Raw genomic sequence first — 23,712 nt, 5'->3', positions numbered from 1 at the left:
ACTCCTTTCCAAGACTAACATAAAAGAGGGGTGAGATAAGAATATTGGTAAAAATGTTTTATTGAAGTGAGCCTTGAAAGTCTGAATTTTTTAAGTTTGGATCATTATCTGAACTGTAAAATATAAAAAGTTAAAACTGAATTCCAAGTAAAATATATCAAAATCCAAAATTGTGTGTCTCTGCCATGTCAGTAAAATGAGTACAATATCAAGTGCACAAAAGCAAAAGGTATGTTGAGCTCATCTGTTCTTTACTGTCCTAAAGATTGGTGGGAGATTGAGTTTCTTTTTTTAGGATAAAATAATGTTTGCTGATCTGAGTTCATTTCTTTGTAACTTAGTAGCATAGAAGAACTGTTAGCAAATGCAAGATACTACTTCCTGTGCTGTTCAACCAAAGACGTCGTTGTCTTCAGGGAGTATTTGTCAATCTGACAAGAAAATTCTTTTTTTCCCTCCATATTTCGGGTGATCCATCTCTTGCACTGCCTTATTCTGTTTATTACTTTTGCATTTGCTGCTTGTGAGAACTGCTACTCTGTTATTTACTATAATTTCTTCTTCAGAGCTGTCAGATCCTGTTTCTGACAGCTGTTATAAACTTCCTCTCTCTTTCCACCATGTGTCTTCATTCATTTTTTCTCAAATATGTTTCTTTTTAAAATTTTCTTCCTATTTGCTGTATAATCCTCTTCTAGTCTCTATTGTCTTTACAAAACCTCCAGGATACTATGATTCCTTTTTCTCTAATATCTCCCTGATGTTTCTCATTTTGTAATGTCATCATCATTATCTAACTTCCCAGCTACATGTCTAGATGTATTCTTCATGTCATTCAAATATACAACTCCTAAGAACCAGACCCAATATCATCTTATGCAGCAGTCCTCGCAAAATATTACACATGTGGCTTTTTAGAAAGATCTTTCTATCCTTTTGTATCCAAGGAAGCTCCATCACTTCATGTGACAAAATAAAGCAGAAATATTCTGTTCACTTTCTGTACCTTGAAGTATTGTGGTTTTTACCTATTATTACAAGATTTTCTTGAAATTCAGTTCTCTACAGTTAACAAACCTAAAAGATTTGCTTGTAAATGAGAAAATGGGTATATCCAGTCAAGTTTTTTCCAATATTCTGTCATTTTACAACCTGATTTTTCCTCCATTGATAGATGCAGATTGAAAATAAAGCCAAGAAAGCTAAATAAAGAGCCAAAATCTGGCATCATTGGAGTCCCCACATAAAGGTATTGAGTCACAAACCAAGGGATGCTGTTTGAGATCTGCGTGCCACAGACTAGGGATCTCTCCACACCTTAACCATACTAAAAATGGCAATATTAATAAGAAGCATAGCCATGTACCCTGTACCCTTTTTATGGAGGCATCCATTGGAAAGGGGACAGGTATGAAAATCTGCACCTCCTGGGATTGCCTACATAGAGCTCCACAGCCTGCACATTTCTCCCCATTAGCACAGGTGGAACGGGCCCCTACATGCACCAAGCCTACATAGAGTGGTCACTTTCAAATGAGGGGCTAAATGTACACAGAGAGGTCACTTTTAGATAAGTCATTCTGTAGACAGCTGGAGAGGATGAACTGTAAATGGGAGGAACCTGCGCCTGAGTTTATTTTTCCAAGAAATGGAAAAATCCATTTCCTTCCACAATCATATTCATGATTGCTTTTGCTGAAAGAACACTAGTGTTAAAAGACACACATATGCATAACTCCTCAGAAGGCTTGGTATGTCTTACAGAAGGGAGCAGCAGATTGACGGGGAAATCACACGGAGTTCAATGAATGCTGCTTGTATTAATCTGAAGGAAAACCTTAACTAGGTGGTTGCACCCTTTCACAGCTGAAGAGAACCTTTTGATGACATTTACCTCACACCAGAGAGAAACCTACCAGACTTCTAAGCAACATGTCATACTACTAAAGTTATTGTCAGCTGACTTTATGCTAAGTTGTATCATTTTATGTAAAGTGGCCAACTACAGAGACATGCCACGTGCAAAATTAGATAAAACTGCTGTTTCCAGGAAATAAAAACAGAATGACATATTTAGGAATATACCATTAGCTTGGCAGTACAGGAGTTACAGATCCATAGGCTAGACTGATCGTTACATGAACGGTAAAGAATTAAGACATATTTCTCAATTCAGCTAAAATATCTGCAGATTCTATGAGATTGAGAAAAACTAAAGATAGCACTGTTTGTTTTAGGAAAAGTCTACAGAGCACATTAATGGATTTTCCTTTTTTTCTAATTCACACTGCATCCTCAAATACATAACCTTAATCATATAAAAGCAGAGGACAAAATTCACCCAAAAGAAATGGAAAGTCAGTACCCAGGGATGTGAATCCATTTTTGAGACTTTTCCCCATGTGTTTTTGTATTGCTACATATACTGAAATGTGCATGTGGACATTGAGCTTCATTACATGCTTACTCTGAAGGAAACACATACTCAGAACTTGAGGGGGGGGGGGGGGGGAAGGGTAAATTAATTCTATTGCCTTTTTCTCCTGTGTCCTGGGTTCATCTGTAACAGTTGTTTTTCTCCTTCTTAGTAGCTGGTGCAGTGCTGCGTTTTCAACTTTAGCCTGAGAACAACGCTGATAACACATCGATGTTTTCAGTTGTTGCTAAGTATTGTTTACCTCAATCAAGGACTTTTCACTCTCATGTTCTGCCAGTGAGGAGGAGCACTGTTACAGCTGAACCCAGGACATCCTGAAATATTTGATATCTCTGAATATTAAATAATGAAGTAAATAAGAGAATCAATGAAGAGTCATGTGAAGATGCAGTATTGCAAGTTTATGCACTTACACTAAAATCCCAGAGAGTAGCAAAGTTCATAGCACTTGCTTCTTCAGCTCTTGGGACAGTTTTTCTAGGTAAAGAGCCGTATGGCTTCCCCATCAAAGCCTGGAACAAAATAATTAGAGCAATTTACATTTTAAAGCAAAATACCAAGAAAGGGCAGGGACAGTTATCCCACTGCTGCTCAGCCACAGTGTAAGTCCTCACAGGATCCTTTCCAGGCTTTACCCCGAAAACTGTTTGGTGTTTTTCTGCTTTGGCTTCAGTGGAAGATGGATCATGCTATTGAAATGCTGTACTAGAAAGCTCTTGGAAATTCCTACCTGGCCTTTTCTCATCTGCTTACTAGAAGATAAGAGGATGTGGAATACTGAAATCAGGGACATGGCACAATACTTTTAACTCCATATAGGCCTTCTTTTTAGGAAGACAATATGGTGTCTCAAAGGAACTAGAAAAATATTACGTTTCACAGAAGTGATTTCTACCTGAATTACATCTGCCCTGAGCAGCATTATTAACAGTGATGCTGCACACAGTGCGAAACATGAGGGGTCTCACACGACTTTACAGGCCTGTTGGACCTTATCAACATGTGAGTATTAAGGCAACTAAAAAGGATCCATGGTGCCTCAGAGGCCCGGAATACGTCTTTCTACTGAAATGTATATTTTAGTCATCATATTCTACTTGTCTGCCTCTTAGTCTCAGTTCCTCTTTTTAGTTCTCCATAGGAAAAAAACATTTAGCACAATCCCAGGCCATGGGAAAACACTTTCAGGACACATGTCTATTTCAAGACATTTCTCTGTAGAGACAACTGTCCCTAAAGAAACTACATCTTTAAAGTCCTAGTACAAATTAATACATTTAAATGGAGCATAAAGAGATGAATAATTTATTTAAAAGTCCAGTCGTATGAAATCTCACTTCAAAGACAAAAATTCACAAAACAATTCTCAATGATAATTTAAAAGATTCCCACCTCAGGCACCATTACAAGTCCAAAGGTCAGTCCAAAGAGAATCATGTTTATTCCATACATCCAGCGCAAGAATATGAAATAAGATGCTACTGATGAGCCAAAGTGACCTATGAAAACATGAGAAGTGAAAAAAAGGTCAAATAAATCAGTCCTTTTATGTTATTTTACCTCTAGATGAAGACACTAAGACTTTATTTAAAATAAATGATATCAGGAGAGGCTTTTCATTTGCTTTATTACCACAATTCTAATAATTTTTTTCTAAGGGAAACCTTATAGCAGCCCTCTCAGTACCCCTTTAGGGGCCTGCAAGCAAGCTGGAGAGGGACTTTTTACAAGGGCAGGTAATGATTGGGCAAGGGGTAGTCACTTTAAACTGACAGATGGGAAATTTAGATCAGACAGGAGGAAGAAGTTTTTTACTGTGAGGGTGGTGAGGCACTGGAAGAGAAGCTGTGGCTGCCCCCTCTTTGTCAGTGTTAAGGCCAGGCTGGATGGGGCTTTGAGAAACCTGGTTTAGTAGAAGGCGTCCCTCCCCATGGAATGGGTGTTGAAACTAGATGGTCTTTAAACCAAACCATTCTATGATTCTATCATTGCAAATCACAATGCACAGACTGTGTGTGGACTTCACTCTTTTTCATAAATGAGGCAAGAACAACAACCTCCGATAAGTGAAAAGCTTAGCTGGGGATGAGTATAATTTAACTGTGGTTGCCCTTAACCACATTTCCAGACTGGGCAGGTCCAAACAGGGAGAAATAGGGAACATGATAAAAATCAGCATGCACCCAGATGCGAACAAAACCAGTCCAAGTTTCACCAGTATTCTGAATTCACTCTGTGGTGCAACATGTTGTGATTATGAATGAAAGATTAATACTTTAAAGTAGGCTTTACCCATCTTTTCCTGCATCCACAGCCTCGTCATACTATGCATTGGCATGCAGATTGTCATGCACAGCATAAATTTCAGCAGTGCAATGAAGCGGTTCTCCTTGTCCAAACCCAGCAATGTGTGTTTTCCACAAAGTCCTGTTGCACAGATATTACAGAATGTCTATTCTGTAAGGAAAATAAGCACCTCTTTTCTAAATATAAATACTTCATCTACTTATCTACTTCTGTCTCTCTTAAACATCAAAAAAAAGGTTTACCTATTGCCAACACAGGGGTGCAGCACAGCACAGCTTGCTTCCTGTTATTCTGAAGCTGGGCTCGCTGTGCTAGAAAGGACTCTCATCTTCAAGCAGGAAGCCTACCTGAGACAGTCCAGAACTTCACACTGATACCTGGTCTTTCTAGATAGCTGGGGGCCTGGAAGAGTCAGACCCAACTGAAGAGGATTGTAAAAAGAAGGGCCCTATTTGTTATAGTGGGGAGCATTATGAAACTAAGCAGAGGTTAAAGATGAGTTTTGTTGCTAGGGCTTAAATGTAGTTAATACTTTCCTTTTTTCTTGTTTTGATTACTCCATTAATTTATTCTTTTATTTATTATAATTATATGAAATTGTTGATTACAATTATCACATACAGAAAAACTCAATAATTTTAGTATCTAAACGTTGACAATCCCCTTGCTGCCAGTTCATAGGCCCATCATAAACAATCCTTATATGAAGTTCAAATGTGTGATTAATGCAAGTTTGTAGTTTAGGACACAGTACGAAAAGTTTAAAATGGAGGTCTGTCTTCTCTGCCAAAATTAATAATGATTAATAATGAATAACTTTTTTTTTTTTTCCTATATTCTTCTGTAGCACATCTAAGGTATAGTAGCATGACTGTTGAATTACCTGACTTTATGTGGCCAAGATGGTTCTTGGATGTCGACAAGTGGCCTTGAAATAAAATCAGAATTATTTCTTCAAAGCAGACAGGAATGTTTAAGATTTTCCTGTAGCATTAGCTGGTCTCCTTAGATTATTCTGACCTATCCTGAAGGAACCCTTTGTTAATCAAAAGTACCTTCTTGAAGTCTGTTTAAATTTCCCTATCAAGCTGAAACCATGGTAACAAAAAAAACTTGATAAAACTTGTGTCTAATACCTCAGGAGTTCCCAGGCATACCAGTATAACTCAAGATACAGAGAATTTGCTCAGTATGAAGCATTTTCTTTCCAGGTCTTTCTGTTGTGTAAGTAACGGCCCAAGAAACTCTTCGGTTCAGCAGCACTGCCAGGCACATGTATGTCACCTTCCCCAGTCCAACACATTCTTCATTCGATCTCTTTCTCTAAAGCTATATTATTTCTATTGACTTTATGTGAATTCAGCCCTTCTGTTGTTCTCATGAAGTGTGTTTATTTGAACATTGCTTTTCCCTTTAAGTTTCCTGCATCAGTTGGCAGTGGTAGGGCAGCACAGCTACCAATTCTCTTCAGTTTGTGCGAGAGAAAACTTTCTATGTCATCTGACATTGTTTTACTAGTACAGTATTTCTTTCTAAGTCAAAGAAACCTTGTACAGTAGGATCTAACTGATCCACTATCCAGGACCTTAATTCACTTTTCATTTGCAATCTGTCTACAACCCTGGCTGCTTTTGAAAATGGATCAATGCCCAACAGCACTATGTAAGCATAAGCATTAGGGTTTTTTTAAAAAAAAACTCTATGTTAACTCCTGAACTGCACCAAAAAGACAGATCATTCTATTAATATATGGCTTGATCTCCTTTGCTTTGTTGATCCTCTAGATTTCCAAGTAGGTATCAGTCATGCTTGGTTGTTCATATGCAGTTTTTTAGAAGGGCTGAAGGATAAATATTAGTGTTTCTCCGTGGTTAGAAAATTATATTTATTTAGCCCATTTTCTGCTGTAAACAGTCACTGCCTTTTGCTTGGGATTTTTTAAGAAAGAGCTCACTTTGAGATCAGAAAATGCAAATTGTCTTCACATGAGAGCACAGAGATGACTTATGCTGAGAAGTTTACTGCTTGGAAGCTAACAACTCTAAAGATTTGCTGGGCATAAACTATTCCCTCACACAAAGGTATTTAGCCAAATGAAAATGTTTCCTGTACAGAATAGTCTGCACATAACTGTCAGGTTCTTGTTCTATTCATGCTCCTGCGGCTTACACTTTTTTTAAGCTAGGATCACACAAGACTCAAACAGAACTCTCATAAATTTCTGCATCTGTTTTAGGTGCTATTCACAAGACCTTTTCTTATACCCTGTTAATACTTACACCTCTGTGCATAGTGCCTGCCTTTGGAAAGAAAATAGCTTATAGCATAGTGTTTGCAGTGATCATCGAAGATTATATAAAAGTTTTACTTCTAGGTTCTTTGAGCTAAGAGACTGCTTATTGAACTATAATCCCAGCCATTGGAAGGAGTAGAAGCTAGCAATGAACATTTCATTTTCAAACATATTTAAATGGTGAATGAAATATACCAGAAGCTTACCTGTGTGTGCGTGTGTTCTAGTGGAAAAATTATCAAAAAAGAAATATTATTTTAAAAATGCTAACCTGTGTGGTGATGTGGAAAGCGGTTGTGCAGGCCCAACTCTGTAGTGGAGAACTGAGCCAGCACATTTGGCATCATCAGATTTCCAAGAATGGTCCAGAGAACCTACTTTACCTGTCACAATCTGATGTCATTTGTGGCTTGATTCGCTGTACTGTCTCCTCTAAAACTGAGCTGTCGTGTAGACAATGCTCCCTCAGATTTCCTTCATGCAGCCGTATTTTGCCACAGGAGGCTGCAGTCCATGGGAACTGACATGGCTACAGACTCACCACAAACAATGTTGTCCGGCAACAGTATCTTTAAAAATATTGATCCTGGTGTCCAAGCCTAGTGTTGAACCATTTTCTTCAGCCACTCCTCAGTATTTTGGGTAGACTGAAGGATCCAGTGGTTACATGCAAGGTGTTACCTGTTCCAACAAGATTCTCTAAGGTGTTCAATATGCTGCATTTAGCAAGTCTTACACAAATTCTTAAGCAACCAAAGATATTTTTCTGCCAAATTACTTATAAGCATTATCAGGCATATTCTGTTCACTTTCTGATGTCATGTATTTAAGTTAGTAGTGTTACTGTCATTTTACAAGGGTTTGAACTAAGCCCCAACATGCCTCCCCTTGCAGAGGTACTTCTGCTTCTTTAACACAACTGTGTGTCTGAAGACAGCAATTGTTAGGAACATTTCATTCCCTGGAGTTCACGCATACAAGCTTGAAGCTGGCTGTTGAAAAGGTGGCTGCTCCTCCAATCTATTTGGTATTTGATTTTTGATCAAATCTGGAGATTTTGATCAGAGCTTGATGTAAAAATGGTTTTACAAATGATCACATAGTGACTCTGCAAACCTGAAATTTCGGGAATGCAGGGTAATCCTTGACTCAGCACCAACAGTTTGTTAAATACCAAGAAACAGAGGATTACTCTTTCCCTTTTACTAAACATGCGGTACATGTCCTACCTACATATAAAATCAGACGACAATTCATTTTCTACAAAAAGTTGAAGCAGTAGTTTTTTAGTCTCTGTGACTCAATGTATCTTAATCTCTACTTTCTCTTACACACAGACTACATTTTTTCCATGTAAGTTTCCCCTAGTTCTCCTTTTTTAATACCTAAATCCCCTTTTTTCCCTTGGCAGCTTTATCAGAGTCATCATTAAGATGACCTTGATCTTAGTACTACAAATGCATTAATATGACGTACATGGTGAGAGCTACTGCTTGGATTAACCAGAATCAAACAAATTGTGACTTAAAACTCTTTTCCTTTGCAATATTTCAGAGCTGCTCCCTTGAAATCAAGCCTTATTCTAGACTATATACTTTCTGACCAAAATTCAGCATATGCTGAACAGATAAAAAAATAAGCAGAAAAAGAATAAACAATCTTACCTCTTGAGATTATGAGAAGTTACTATCCCACTGTGATTTGGGGACCTTCCAAGTAACAGTAAAAATGTTACTCATTTAAATGAAAAAATAAATATATACAAATGCAGGACTGGAAAAATCACCCTGTTCTATTCTTTTGCATTCTGATTTTACAAGGAAACAAATGTATCTGTTGGAAATTATTACTAGCAGAACAGTTTGTGCCAGGACTACTCCTTTGTAGAAACTTGTAGAAATGTTGTTCTCACAAATCCGCAAGATGCCTGTCATATGTCCACACCAGTAAGAAACCATGTGTATCTAGCTGCTGAGATTGATTTGAACTACACACACACAGTAGCTTCTTTCTAAACTGCGCCTCAGGTGAGCAGATAATTTGTTCGGCAGCCCATAGATCATATGTTTCCAGACATTATATGAGATCTTCTCAAGGCCTATTTTGCAGTCAAAACACCACAAAATTCACAATTTACCATTTTCCTGTTCTTCTACTGTTCTGGGTATTGACTTTTGATGCAACCCACAACTTCTTCCAAAGGCAACTTCTCTAAAATCAGTTTGCATCACACTTACATCTGCACTTCATCAGTGGCAAGCTTCACTCAGGTACCCGTGTAATTAAGTCAAATCTCCTTCAAAGAAAGGACTGAAGTTTAAATGTATCACTGGAACTTAAACACAAAACTGACTTGTGCCAAAAACCTACTCTCAAACATAACCATAGTACTAACTACCCTGGGTGTTTTTACATTTATGCCTAATATATGAGGACATCCAAGACCACTATTGTTTTCTCTATGTTGTATTATATGGTTGAAAATAAGAGCAATAATGCCAAAATACCCCTTGCATAAGGCTCAAGATGATGAAAAATGTCACAGAAATAATTATAAATACAGACAAAAAATGAAAGTGGGGAATATCTAAATCATAATTCCACTTTTCAAGGGTTAACTTCAGCACTGGCTGCTAAAATGTGTATTCAAGATTTTTATCTGTAAACTGGCTAACATTCTCTCAAGGAAATTTTCAACTACCTATAATATCAAGGTCAATAAATATTAATAAAAAATAAATGCTCATAGAGTTTATCCTATACACTGAATACAGACCTGTCTTTCTAAAGTATTGATAAATAACTTACCATTTTTACATGCATCAGGAATATGACACTAGATAGTAATCTTTATTACCTTTCTTAAGTACTTACTTTCAATCTCCTTAATTTTCATTTCCCAGGGTATGCAAGCTGTCTTAAAATTCTCAAAATCTCTCTGAAATTTCATCCATTTCTGAAACGGGTCACAGATAAAAAAGACCACCATTATCTCAGTGCCCAGATGCTCAGTTTCCCCTTGAGCTAACATAACCCCTTAATCATTCACTGTATCCTTTGGCAGAGCCTACTCTGATAGAAGTACTAACTTATGAAAAACCATCTTCTTTTGTTTGTTCTGAATATGCCTCCTACTGGCTTTGTGTGAAGTCCCTATTTCTTCCACAAGAAGAATGATTAAATAACCCCTTCCTTTCATTCCATTCTTTTTTTTTTTTATATACTTGTTTCTGAGAATTTAATGCAATTCCTGTGCTTTTCAAAATTCAGATCTGAATTTTTATTTAATTATTAATTATTTAATTACAATTATTCTACACAATAGCTTATCTATTAGATAAGTGTAACTTCTGTAATAGAGTTTTTTGTGCCCAGCTGTGTTTGAAAGCCTAATTATTTTTTGTGAACATTTATGCTTATGAGATGTGACTCAGCAGATGCTTGAGTCTGTGATTCTTGCAGAAAATCCAGTCTAACTAAGGGTAAACCTGTTCATAGCAAGTAACTTACCAAATATTCCTAGCATCATTCTGCATAAGCATTTTAGTTTTGGGCAAGAGCGTGCTTTCGAAGCAAATCTCCCAAACCGTCCTGATTTACCACACTTAGATTTGTACTGTAACGCAGTGTTAGAGCACAAAACTAAGTCAAAACATGTACTTGAGGAGCATGTTAATCCACATCCACTGCTAGTGGGTATTTATTCTTTGAGACCACAAAGGACTTATCCGAAGCAAAGACCAGCCAGAACACATGTTGTGTGGACATCGGGTTCTCAGAAACCACTGTTCAGCCTTTCACAATCCTACGGAGCCATATTACTTCCTAGAATATATGTAGCCCTGAAACCTTAGCTCAGTGGAGATACCTACAGCACTTTTGCTGTAGGGCGAAAAGACACTTTTTGATCTTTCACAGAAGATTGTCTCAAGGTAAAGACTGAGCTTTGGATTCAATCCACACAAAAGCCAATATATACCAAAAGAAGATAATTTTCACAAGATATTAAACTTTTTCAAACTCTTGCAAAATTAAGCCTCAATTAAATGGTGAGTTTGCATTAGAAATATTTTCATGCAAGAGCAGTGGAAATAAAAGTGTCAAAATGCAAAGAAAGACAAGGAATTCTGTTTGAGTAGATGGGTATATATGGCAATAATGGGCAAAAGGCTCCCCAGTTGCATTACATGATGTTATAAATTATAGTTATATGTTATAATAATATTTCATACTATTATGAAATAATACATTTACCTTGGTCATCATCACTTTGTATGCATAGAATTTTTTCCCTTTTCCTTTTCCAAGAGCACCTTCAAACTTTTCAACAAAAAGCTGGGCTTCCCTGGAAAACAAGGTCAAAAGAAAGATATAGGTGATGCTATAGTAAATTTCATGTTGTCTCTACTGTATCAATGTAATTTTTTATGTTTTCCAACTCCTCATAAGTTTTGTATAATCTTATTCCCTTAGAAATGTTTGCAAAGAAAAGGGTTGAGATTTTGTATTTCATGGAAGAATAATTGTATGTATGTAGTGCAAACAGAGCATGCAACTTCAGTAATCTGCTCTCAAACAAATGTATTTGGAGCTCTGAGATCTGCCTACATCCAGGTAATGTTATCAATATTTTTAGCCATAGTGACTTTCTTTTGCAGTTCAGCTGCTGCTTATATGTGCCGCTCACAAACTCTTATTCCTCCTGGTTCCACCTAATATAAATTGTTGTTGGGCTACCTAAGGAAAAATAATTTTCATTTTTATTTTGGAAATATGTATACACTAAAGCCTTGGTTCCTGTGTGTTTCCCCTGCTCAAGGCTAGATTTAATTCAACTCTTCAGAATTTATGCATATATCATCTCTAATTGCACCATTCTCAGAATCGTTTTATAGAAGTGTAGCTTCAGTGGTCCCCAAAAGACTAAAATTTTGATTATAAACATATGGAAGTTAAATAATACCATGGTGCTACAAATATGAAAGGAAGATTTTTAAATTGTTTTAAAAGACATAATGGCTGTGGATGAAAACAATTTAATCGAATTTTCATTTGTAAATATGACTATCATAGAATCATAGAATCATAGAATGTTTAGGGTTGGAAAGGACCTTAAGATCATCCAATTTCAACCCCCCTGCCATAGGCAGGGACACCACACACTAAACCATGTCACCCAAGGCTCTGTCCAACCTGACCTTGAACACTGACAGGGATGGAGCATTCACAACTTCCTTGGGCAACCCATTCCAGTGCCCCACGACCCTCACAGTCAAGTACTTCTTCCTTATATCTAATGTGTCTCTATTGAGAAAATGTGCCCTAAGGGCTAAATGTCCTGATCTAAAACACTTGAAAATAGGGTAAGAAAACTTAGGTGTCAGTATATGCATAAGAGTGTATAACTATTTTGTCATCATTCTAGATGACTGCAAAGCTTTGTATATTACAATAAGTATAACACTGAACACTTGAGAAAAGGTAGACTATTGGGAAAATGTTAATTGTGATGCACATCTCTCCAGAAGCGCTACAGATAAATTCACTGAGTGAAATAAATTACCATGCTTATATCTTCTGTTCACATATTTTATGCAAGCAAGCAAAAATATTTTGTTAAACTGCAAAATCTGACAATGGCATTGTCAGAATAGTACATAGCTGTGATAAAGAGAATTAAGATTACATATGAAGAAGGCCATTAGTTGTGTCATATTTTCCCTTAACTCACAGTTAAAAATCTTAACCATTATTTGTTTAAAATATGGTTAAATGTCATCTTTTAAAATACTGTATATTTTTAGAAACTGTAAATACTTGGGGTGATCTTCATACTATCATTTGAAGACCTACCAAAACCTCTCCCCACTAGACACCCACTGCACCAGCCTCTTTTCCTCACAGTAACAAAGCTCCAAATGACGTTTTATTTCTACACCTCCCAAGACTGCAAAATTGAGCTACAGTATTTAGCTTTCACTCTTTGAGAGCTTTCCATCCTTGATAGCCCTCTGAGCACTCTCACCTTCCAAGTGCTCACACCTAAACCCAACTGGTGAGGCATTAGGATCAGTGCCAGTTAACCTGACCTCCCCAGGAGTTCAGCATATATTTTCCCACCACCTGAGATCCCCTTTTCTTCTTCAAAGACAAAGGTTGGCAGAAGTGAAAACTACACATAACAAAATGTATCTCAATCCAGTCACTCTTTTTTTTTTCTTTTTTCTTTTTCCTGTAGCACAAGGCATGTACAGATTCAGATTAAAAAAAAAAAAAAAAAGACCCAGCCACCACCCCTGCCACACATTCCACCTATTCACCACTTCAAAGTTTTCCTCGGGGACAGAATCAGTGTCGTTTTAATCTAAAGATACCTTTTTCTCAGTTCTGCTTTTCTGGATCATGTTTGCCTTCTGGATTTTGAAGTCTGATCTTTCTGTACTTTAGCTAACTTTATCACTGACTTAGCCTTCTTTATTCTCCATAAATTGAGTCCTTCAAAGATTTTCTGGCTCTGCACTCACATCTCATTCTTTTATTTTGATTCTCAAAAAAAATTCTACTTTTACGTTTCAGTCCTCTCAAATAAGTCAGCGAAAACAGACTCTTCCAGTGTCCAAGAGTCCCTTTTCAATCCATGTTCTCAGGATTTAAAATCTTGTTGCACTATGAGGAGATATAAGGCAGTCCTAACAGCAGATGGCAGCTTCCTCATAAGCTCAGCAGTCGGTGCTGGAGCAATACTGTAAAGGCAGCCAGAATCAATAAACTGGAAATGTACCAATCTCCCAAGGCAGCATATCATATTCTGGACTTAAGAGGAAAACCTCCCACCACCACTTCTATCACTAGGTAATTCAAGTACTTGAGCTTGTTTATGAAAAATTACTGAAACCAAAGCCCGCCGAGCTGCAGTAAACCTGCGCTTTCAGTCACTAATTACTTGCTGTTATGCTGCAGAATATGAGGATCTCAAATCATAGGGATTTTTGTTTGTTTAGTTTTGGGGGTTTGTTTTGTTGTTCTGTTTGTTGTTTGTTTGGTTTCATTTTTTTTTTACAGTGGAAGTAGATTAGAAATCTAAGGGATAATATGAAAACAACCATTAACACATAAAAAATCATTCATAGCAGATATGAACATATTTTGCACCTATAGCTGAACACAGAAATTATCCACAAACATGTTCTGCTAGAAAATTAAGCCAAGACAGAGTAAAAAGGAATTTTCCACACTGGAAAATGTAAAAAGATTTATTTTAAACTCCTAGTCCAAACATTCTGTTCATTTGTTTGAAATGTGTTTTTACAAAGTTTTTTGCAAAAGGTAGTGTTTCTTCTTCCTCTCTACCTCCTGGACTCTCCATCAAGCAATCTTTCAAGTCAGAGCACTATTTAAGCTTTTTCTCAAAGACAACCCAAAACATTGCTTTTTGAATTAGGTAATCTGGATCTCCAGGTTTAACGCTGCTGACCCTCCTGAATGCTTCCCTGAGTTTTACTTTGATAGTGGCTAAGGTTTCTTTTCTCCCTGCAACACTTCTTTCCCAATACTGCCCACTACAGTGTGTGTAGGGTACAGAGCCACTATAAAATGCCCCTAAAAGTTACTGCTTTATAATCTCTTTTTGTCAGATTTTCACTTCATTGGCCTTTGTTGGACTAAGTTCATCATTGCAGCACAGACAAACCAGACAATGATCTGAAATCAGATCACTGATACCACCCAGTCGACTGAGTTACATATGCAAGATCAGAGCACAAAACCAGTTGGATTCATATATGCACAATATTTGTAAAGCTACTTTAATGTTTCATGAAAGAAGTATGAAGCAGCCCGTTTCATTTTCTTCATATATTGCTTTCCAGTGTTTATAAATTTGCTCTATAAATCTTGAAAAATAACAACTAAGCCCAAACGGTGGACTTGTGGTATTATTTTAGTTTTACATTTACATTGTATTTATGTTCTAGTCAAGTTACAATGTACTGTGGAGTTTCTAATTAATAGCATTTTTTACCATGTCATATTTCATACTGACCATGACAAGGTTTCAAACATGCATTAAAAACTGGCTTTCATATTTCCTATTTTTGTGAAGTAATAGCCAAAATCATCACATAATAATGGAAAAATCATTTCATAGTTAATAAAAAAGTAGCCCATGTTATTTGCCCCAAATGGTGGTGATGAATGGAATTAAACACAGTTGGCAGATGGCCACAAGTGATGCTCCCCCGGGCCCAGTACTGGAACCAGATCTGTTGAAAATATCTTTATCAATGCTCTTGACGAGAGGACTGAGTGTACCCTCAGTAAATTTACAGACTGGCAGTGTTGGCTGTTGGAGGTTGATCTGCTGGAGGGTAGGAAGGCTCTGCAGAGGGATCTGGACAGGCTGGATCAATGGGCTGTGGCCAGTGGTACGAGGTTCAACAAGGCAAAGTGTTGGGTCCTGCACTTGGGCCATAACAACCCCATGCAACGGTACAGGCTTGGGGAAGAGTGGCTGGAAAGCTGCTCGAAGGAAAAGGACCTGGGGGTGCTGATAGACAGAGCTGAACATGAGCCAGCTTGTGCCCAGACAGCTAAGAAGGCCAACAGCATCCTGGCCTGTACCAGCAATAGCGTGGCCAGCAGGGCCAGGGCAGAGATCATCCCCCTGTACTTGGCACTGGTGAGGCTGCACCTCGAATCCTCTGCTCAGTTCTGGGCCCCTCACTACAAGAGAGACATTGAGGTGCTGGAGCAAGTCCAGAAAAGGACAACAAAGCTGGTGAAGGGTCTGGAGCACAAGTCTGATGACAAACAGCTGAGGGAACTGGAGGTGTTTAGTCTGAACGGATTCAGGGGAACCTTATTGCTTTCTATAGAACCTTATTGCTTTCTACAACTACCTGAAGAGAGGTTGTACCGATGCAGACGTCAGTCTCTTCTTCCAAGGAACAAGTGATAGGACAAAAGAAAATGGCCTCAAGTTGTGCCAGGGAAGATTTAGATTGCATGTTAGTAAAAGTTTCTTCACCGGGAGGGTTGTCCAGCATTGGAACAGGCTGCCCAGAGAAGTGGCTGAGTGACTATCCCTGAAGGAACTTAAAGATGTGTAGATGTGGTGCTTAGGGATGTAGCTTAGTGATGGACCTGGCAGTGTTAGGTTAAAGGCTAGGCTCGATAATCTTAAGGATCCTTTCAAACCTAAATGATTCTATCATTCTATGATTATTATGCATTTGAAAGAAATTAAATTATTTTAAAAAAAGCATTTTGTGAAAGAAAAGAGTGAAAGCCTTCTTCCACTCTTGCAATAAATGACATCAAGTTACCTTTGATGTTTTGTAAACATCTTTTCTTTTGAGGTGCAGTGGATTTTACCAATTAACATTCTAAATAGCACTTCCGTACCGTTCATTTAGAGGGAGTAAGTCATACAAGGGAAACCCACCACATGCAAATATACAGAGGAGTTATTAGGTGCCCCACAGCAGCCTGTTAGCTGTATCCATGAATATTTGCATGACTTAAAGATCTTGCTTAATTGGTAGTTAAATGCAAATCTCAATAACAACTTGATCCTGAAATGAAAAAGTCCCACCAGAGTTTTAATGAAATATCTGAAAAGCAAATTCAGTGAAAAAGCAGAGCGTGAAAAAGGCCCTATGGATAATGAGGCAGAAATGTGTGCAGTTATGTGCAAGGAAGTAATACAGATACCATAACTACCAGCTAATTCTGAGCCATCAAACAGAACATGTTTTCCCTCACACCCTCAGCTTTTCTTCCCTCACCAGCTTTGCAGCAGGTTAGTCCCACTGGGTTAGTTCTGACCTCTGTGATTTGTAAGGTAGGGAGACCTTTCCCTGACCTCTGCTTAAGCTTCCTGGCTTTAAAAGTTCAGGAATGACTTGGCAAGATCCAGGCAGGGAACAGGCTTGCAATCTCCTTTCTATGTCTGTGACACATGCTTTTTTTTGTTAAATATAATTCCATATGTTACTTAATTCAGGTTCCTAACTTGAAGTCTAAACTACCTCACTGAAAGACCTGTTTGTACATGCCTGCAGACTTTCACCACACTTTATAATTTCTTCCATTTCTCTATTTAAAAATAAAATGTTAAGACAGGAAGAATGATCAAGCAATAAAAAGTAGTTCTGAACCCATAGAATTGTTTTAGAAACCACAACAACCAAAACTACATACATGTCTCTGCACACCTATTTGAAAGTAATGAAACTTCACTAACATGAGGACGTGTCAAAACCAACACAGAGTGACAAAACTGAGCTTTGTAATCACTGGTATCATGTGTTATAGGTAAATTATCTATATCACAAGATAGGCCAAAGTGTGCCCCGTTAGCTAACCGTGAATTTAAAGAAGCTTCTGAGAAACCTTATTAATTGAATTACAGACACAAGGAACTAATAAATGTTGCATGGGGTCGAGCATTATTGTCCCAGAGAAGTCTGAGTTAATTATTAATACCAGGTGTGGAGTTACAGCTCCCAAAGTGCTAGGTGTACAGTGCTGTGGGCACTTCAGTGCTGCAGAGAAAGGATGCATTACAGCTCTCAGAGGTTGTTGCTAATGAATAGGATTCAAGTGGATTGCTCACATTTTTCAGTAACAGTTCAGGAAGGTTTCAGTCTCCAAGATCTAAAAACTCATTAAAAAGTAATGTCTTGTTAATATTGATTACCCAGGACTTCTCCAACTCTTAAAAAGATTGGCTAAAAACTGACTGCAAAACAACTGTTGTCAGGCACAGCTCACGTGAAAAGCAGTTCAGCGATAATAATGGGCAAATTGTCGTGTTATTTAATACCCAGCTGGCCTCCAGGACATCCAGTATATCCACATTAAGAGAGATAAAATACTGACTCATTGTAGTACAAAGAGGGCATCCAAAGATGAAAAATTTCCACCATCCTACACATGTACCTTATGTATCTCTGGGGTTTGTATATATACTTCTAAAGTATTCTGTTTCCAATTCGTCTGTCTTGATAGGTAACCTAAGTTGTGTAATAAAATAAATTATGCTAAAAATACTGAAAAATCGCAAGATTATATTCTCTCCCTGGCAGATGAAGAGGAGACTGCTCTGCTTTTCACTGTTTCTCTTAGAAAAAACCAAAAAGTTGTCATGGCTCTCTTTATGTCCGTATTTAAATGGAAGTCCTTTGAAAAGCCTACACTTGACATTTGACTGCCTTTTTCTTTTTTATATTGTCATGTCACTTGTTTTGATAGTTTGCTAACTGGCCTATGGTACAGCTTTAAAGTGAGACCAATGTTGATGCATTTCTGGACTCTAGTGTTTAATACTCTGATTATATGGTAACATAATAGGCTTTGCTAATGGATATAAACTACATAGTTGTTAATAGCCTTTGCTATTTTATAGCACAAAACTTGGCTATCCAAAGTGTTACATGCACTAACAAAAAGGCAGTGAAATATGTATACCAGAGCCAAATACAGTAGCACAGCTTTTAAACCTTCCCCTTTCCTTCATACCTGCACAAAACCCAACCAAGAGAATGCACAGACAGGCATGCAGTCCCCAAAAATCAAACTCTCAGAGGTAAATTAGGATAGCTTTCCCTGGAGGTTTTCCAATTTGCAACAGCTGAAGCGGTGCCCATGAGTTTTATTTTTTTGCACCTTTTTCTAATCCAAAAGTATTTTCAACAGTTTACTTCCCTTTCTAAATCTCAGTGTTGTAAGTAATGTTTGATGGTCATTATCATCTAATGGCTCTTCAGGTTATTTTGTCCTGGTCAAAAGGCTGCCTGAGTATGCAGCATCAAGAGGAAAAATTATCATCTCCCATAGAAAAGGCACAACAGCAGTACTCACAAACCATATAAACCAGTAGGAGAAAAATGAAAAGAACCAGAAAACCCTCTGAAGGGGAATATTAGTATTAGAAAAGAGAAAACATCTGGACTCCAGGTACATGTATGCTCTCACTAGCACAGACCACTGTCCCCATCCCACAGCCTAACATGTCTATTGCTTCGGGGTTGGGAGAATGATGATGCAGTTTCCTGCATAACACCTTTTCATGGCTTCTTCCTCACTTTTTTCATATCTCCAGGCCTGTAAAGATCTGACCTCAAGGTGAGGTGAGAGTCTGACAGCTCTAGTACAGTTCAGCTTCAAACTGCAGAGGAACACTCTGGAGCAGAGCGGTATCTTTAGCTATGGTTCTTCAGAGAATAATCAGGGGCTGTTTGAAACGCATTGTTCAAGACACAGGGATGCAAATTAGAAATTAAGGGATGTAAATTAGAAATTAGAGCTGATCTAATTTACCAGTGCAACTCTATTAAGAATGTCATTTAAGCTAGATTTTGATAGAAGGCTTATTATAGAGAGCATCTATTTCTGCATTTGTGTTCGAAAGTTGTCGTTCATTCATGCGTTTTCAGAACAAAGATTGAAGGAAAAGTTTAACTATTTTATCAAATGGTTACTAGAGCCAAATACAAATAATCTTTCCTACCCTATACTTTCTTATCAATTTCTTATAACACAAAATTTAGTGGAAGTTAAATCTTTCCCAAAAAATAGGGGAGGGTTCTGACAAATTAACGCTTCTTAAAAAAAAAAAAAAAATTAGAATGAAAAGTCCTAATCAACCCTTCTATTCACTTTTCAGAATAATATGAAAAAGTATATATATTTTTGTCTAATTTTGTCACAAATATGTAACAGACCCTTGAGCATTCCCGGGAAGCATGGGTTTTTTCATTCTTGGAAAAAAGGAGGTGCTAACACATGATAAACATGGTAGTTGGTTTTGGCAAAATAAAGAACATTTCTCATAATGCTGAGAAGATATCTCCAATTAAGTATGTCTCTATTATGGAAACTAGAAGGCAAAGAATAGGGGATTTCTTCTTCTACCTCTAAGAAGGTAGGTTTCTTTTTTTTCCCCCCAAATCCCATAATACTTTAGATCCTGCACAGAGGAAGAAGTGGGTGACAGAGAAATATTTGCTAATAATAACTGTTGACCAAAAACTTCAACAAGAAGAGATGCTTATAGAAGAGTATTCGAAAGTCACATTATTGATTTACAAGTTTAAGGCATTTAAAGCCAGTGTGTGGCCATTTTCCACAGGTACAAGAATAATGCCAACCCAACTAATGATTCTGGTATAAATCTTGAATATCTTGCTAAAATACAAAACAAATACACAGATACCCTGAAAAACACAGATATAGGCACTTCTGTAACTACAGTCATAAAAGAGCACTCATTGATTAAATGTTACTTATTATTTTAAGCAGAATAGTAACACCAGGTTACATTGCAACTCAGTTGAACTTAGGCTCCAAACAGCCAATTACAAAAGCAGGACTCTAGAAAACCCAGTCTGTGATTTTATTTCGGTATGTAAATGATTGGGTTTGACTTTTTAAAAAGTTCTGAGTGCTTCCAAATTCCATCGTTTTCATTTAAGATGCTAAACACAGATTTAAATGTCTAATTCTCCGCGTACAGCTTTAAAAATGTCACCAAATATTAGGTTTTAGCTTTTATTTTTTTTATTCCAGGTGTTTGCTGAAATTATGTGTTTTCTCTGCTGAGATATGCAGAAGGCTGTACAGAACTGCAACACTCTGAATGGAATTGCCTGGAATAAAATGTGACTATTTTTGAAATCTTATTTGACAGAGAAACATAGTAATAAATGTAATTCTGAAGTTCTAAGAGTAGATTCAAAATAAATAAACTAATCTGAAGAACTGTAACTTGCTTTTGGAATACACGTTTTTCTAGGACAAATAAGCCGATTTTATGCTTCCAGGCATACTTCAGAGGGGGCTGTAGCAAAGGATTAAAAAACCCACATTTTCACAAACTGCTGTAAGAGCACATTGATGCATCTTGTTTACTAAAATAAATCTTCTGATGTCAGCAAATGAAGCTGAATGCTTGTCTAGTTTCTCAGACTAGATTTCATAAATATAAGAATTTGAAAGTTACTAAACTAATGGACTGTTAAGTACAGTTGCTGCCTATGCTGAATGTACAAGGCCCATTCCACTTTGAATATGAACAAAGAAATCATTACAATAAAAAGGCAGACAACAAGGGTAGGATTTTGGAAATTCACTACTGGTTTAAAGCCCACATAGGAGAAGAAAAAAGTACAGCAGTATAGCATTCACTGAGGATTGCTAGAAGAACTTTCTCTTTTCCAAGATAAAAAACCTCAGCTGCTCTCTCAGCCTTTCGTCATGGGAGAGGTGTTCCAGCTCTGATTGTTTTTGTGGCCCTCCTCTGGCCCTTTCCAGCAGGTCTATGCCCTTCTTATGTGGGAGCCCCAGAGCTGGACACAGTACTCCAACTGGGGTCGCACCAGAGTGGAGGGAGAGAATCACCTCTCTCGACCTTCTGGCCATGCCTCTTTCTATGCAGCCGAGGACACGGTTGGCTTTCTGAGCTGTGAGCACACACCGGCAGCTCATGTCTAGTTTTTCATCCACCAGTACACCCAAGTCCTCCTCCACAGGGCTATTCTCAATCCCTCCATCCCTCAGCCTGTATTGATACTGGGTATTAGTGAAGTCCCTCAACAGGATAAGAGCCTGCAAGCATGATGCCTCCTGCAGCTGGAATACAAAGGTTTTGTCAATAGGCTCCCCTTGATCAGCAGCCTGTGCTAGCTACAAGTGCCAGCTACAAGGTCCCCATTGTTGGCTTGGTGTCGATTTTTTTCCCGTAAGCTTTCAACCAGCTCATGGCTATTCTTCAGAGACAGCTTTTCACAATCTACCTATTGCTTGGCATAGAGGGCAACCCCTTTATCCCTCCTTCTTCATGTATCTCTTCTGAACACTTTGTAGCTACTGATAGCAGTAGGATTCATCCCACCAAATTTCAGTAATTGCAACTAGGTCATAGCAGCACAGTGGCTTCCAACTCCTTCTGTTTGTAGCCCATGCTGTGTGCATTGGTGAAGAGGCACTTCTCCTGGGCTGTCAGTCATGTCATCTTTTTAGAGGAATACACCTTAATTCCTTTGAAATATTTCACCAGTGCTTCCATGTTGGTTCTTAACCTCAAACTTCAAGTGGGCTCCAGCGCACCTAGCACATCACAGAGCAATAGACTGAGGGCCCTCACATCACCCCATCCCTCCAACCTTGGTGCATCGTCCCCTTGTCTGTCATGGGCAAGCTTGATGTTATCCCCTTCCTTCTTCAAGTCTAGTTTAAAGCTTTGTCAATCAATCCCATTAGCTCATGAGCTCATTAGCTCACACTCTTCCCCCGTGGAGAGAGAAGAATCCCATTCAACACCAGCAGTCCTGGTGCCATGCATATCATCCCACAACACAAGCCATGGAGCCATGCATTAATAGGCTGGATCCATCTGGCTTTTCTAATATTACTACCCACAACTGGAAGGACAGAGGTAAAAATTGTCTCTGCTTCAACCTCCCTTACCAACCATCCCAAGGCCCAGAAGTCTCTTTTGATTGCTCTTGGAATATGTATTGCAGTGAAAGAGTTATTCAAAACAGAGGAGCTAAAAAGAATTTTGGCAGTTTTGGCAAAAGAGTAAAGTTCTCTGTGTTTACCCAGTTACCTCTGTTTGGTGGAAATGTGTCTCTAAACGAAAACCTAATTTTTAACCTTAACAAAAATATAGTGATCGGCTTGCTAGGGCAAAATACAGTTTTATATGTAGCATGCCTTAAAATACATGAAAATGCAAGCTCAGTTTCCAATCAGTTTGCTTTTTTGTAAGTTAAAAAAAAATAAAAATCTATTTTTCTTCACATAAAGTTAAAATAGAAAGACAAATCCTCTCTTCCTACCCCAGTAATCTTGAGGTATTCCTGAAATGGCATCATTTTTCTTGAATAAGATATTAAACTTATCCATGGAAGAATTTACTAATTTTTCTAACTGAAGAAAAATTAAAGATTTTGCAGAGTGGGGTAATGGAAACTTAAAAAGAAAAAATATTTTGGTTTTCATATCTCATTTCAGGTTTACAGAGACAAGAAGCACTGATCTGAAATGCTATTTACTTCCACTTTCTGTGACAGCACACCCTGGGAAAGAGAGATTAGAGATGGTTTGAAGTGAATTATACCAGTACATCTAAAAAATTCCTAAAAGTTCAGAAAAACAGTGCAAAGTGCAAAGCAGATATTCATTATGGTAATCAAACCATACTTCAGGACAGACAATTTCTTTTTCATCTTCCATGGCTTGTTTCGTAGTGTGGCGATTAGTTTCTTTTTTTCTTCTACCTCTTCTTTCAACTTGGCCAATTCCTCCTCTGTAATTGGTTCCTCTTCAGAGTCAGAATCAGAGCTTCAAACAAAAGCAGGAAGATAAAACATCACCAAAACTCAGGAAGGACAGAAGTTTTCACTGAAGCACATGCTTGGTGTTAATTCTTGTTAACTTTAAGACCTAGATAAATGCCTTCACTGTTGCGCAGGAGGGAGGACACAGTTCACTTAGACTTGTTAATTTTAGTATGAAAGGCAAAGCCCACACATAAAGTGCAAAGCTACTGCTGAACCAGCACTACACCCAGAGCATCCCTTGGAGAGTGGGCAGTGCTCCTGAAGAAGTGTGCGGCAGCCACCTACTGTTCCTTCACGATTAACCGGCCTCCTAAGAGTTCAACCCAAAT

The 23,712-nt window shown here is 37.9% G+C and overlaps 1 protein-coding gene across 12 annotated transcripts in view; it reads right to left on the bottom strand.

Moving 5' to 3' along the window:
• TMC1 (transmembrane channel like 1) overlaps positions 1-23,712 on the bottom strand; it is a 131,061-nt gene that overhangs the window by 27,040 nt on the left and 80,309 nt on the right. For 9 of the 12 annotated variants that reach the window (XM_030470029.1, XM_030470020.1, XM_030470019.1 and 6 more), the window contains 6 exons: positions 23,244-23,384; positions 11,292-11,382; positions 9,912-9,993; positions 4,730-4,864; positions 3,830-3,936; positions 2,851-2,949 (listed from right to left, as the gene is read on the bottom strand). In XM_030470029.1, coding sequence (XP_030325889.1) covers positions 2,851-2,949; positions 3,830-3,936; positions 4,730-4,864; positions 9,912-9,993; positions 11,292-11,382; positions 23,244-23,384 — 655 coding nt within the window. The remainder of the gene's footprint in view (positions 1-2,850; positions 2,950-3,829; positions 3,937-4,729; positions 4,865-9,911; positions 9,994-11,291; positions 11,383-23,243; positions 23,385-23,712) is intronic. The other 3 variants (XM_030470030.1, XM_030470026.1, XM_030470027.1) reach the window with 2 other exon arrangements.

The sequence above is a fragment of the Strigops habroptila genome, chromosome Z (assembly GCF_004027225.2).
Source record: "Strigops habroptila isolate Jane chromosome Z, bStrHab1.2.pri, whole genome shotgun sequence".
NCBI lineage: Eukaryota > Metazoa > Chordata > Aves > Psittaciformes > Psittacidae > Strigops > Strigops habroptila.
The sequence above is the reverse complement of the archived record's forward strand: the minus strand, read 5'-3'. Positions and strand labels throughout refer to the sequence as shown.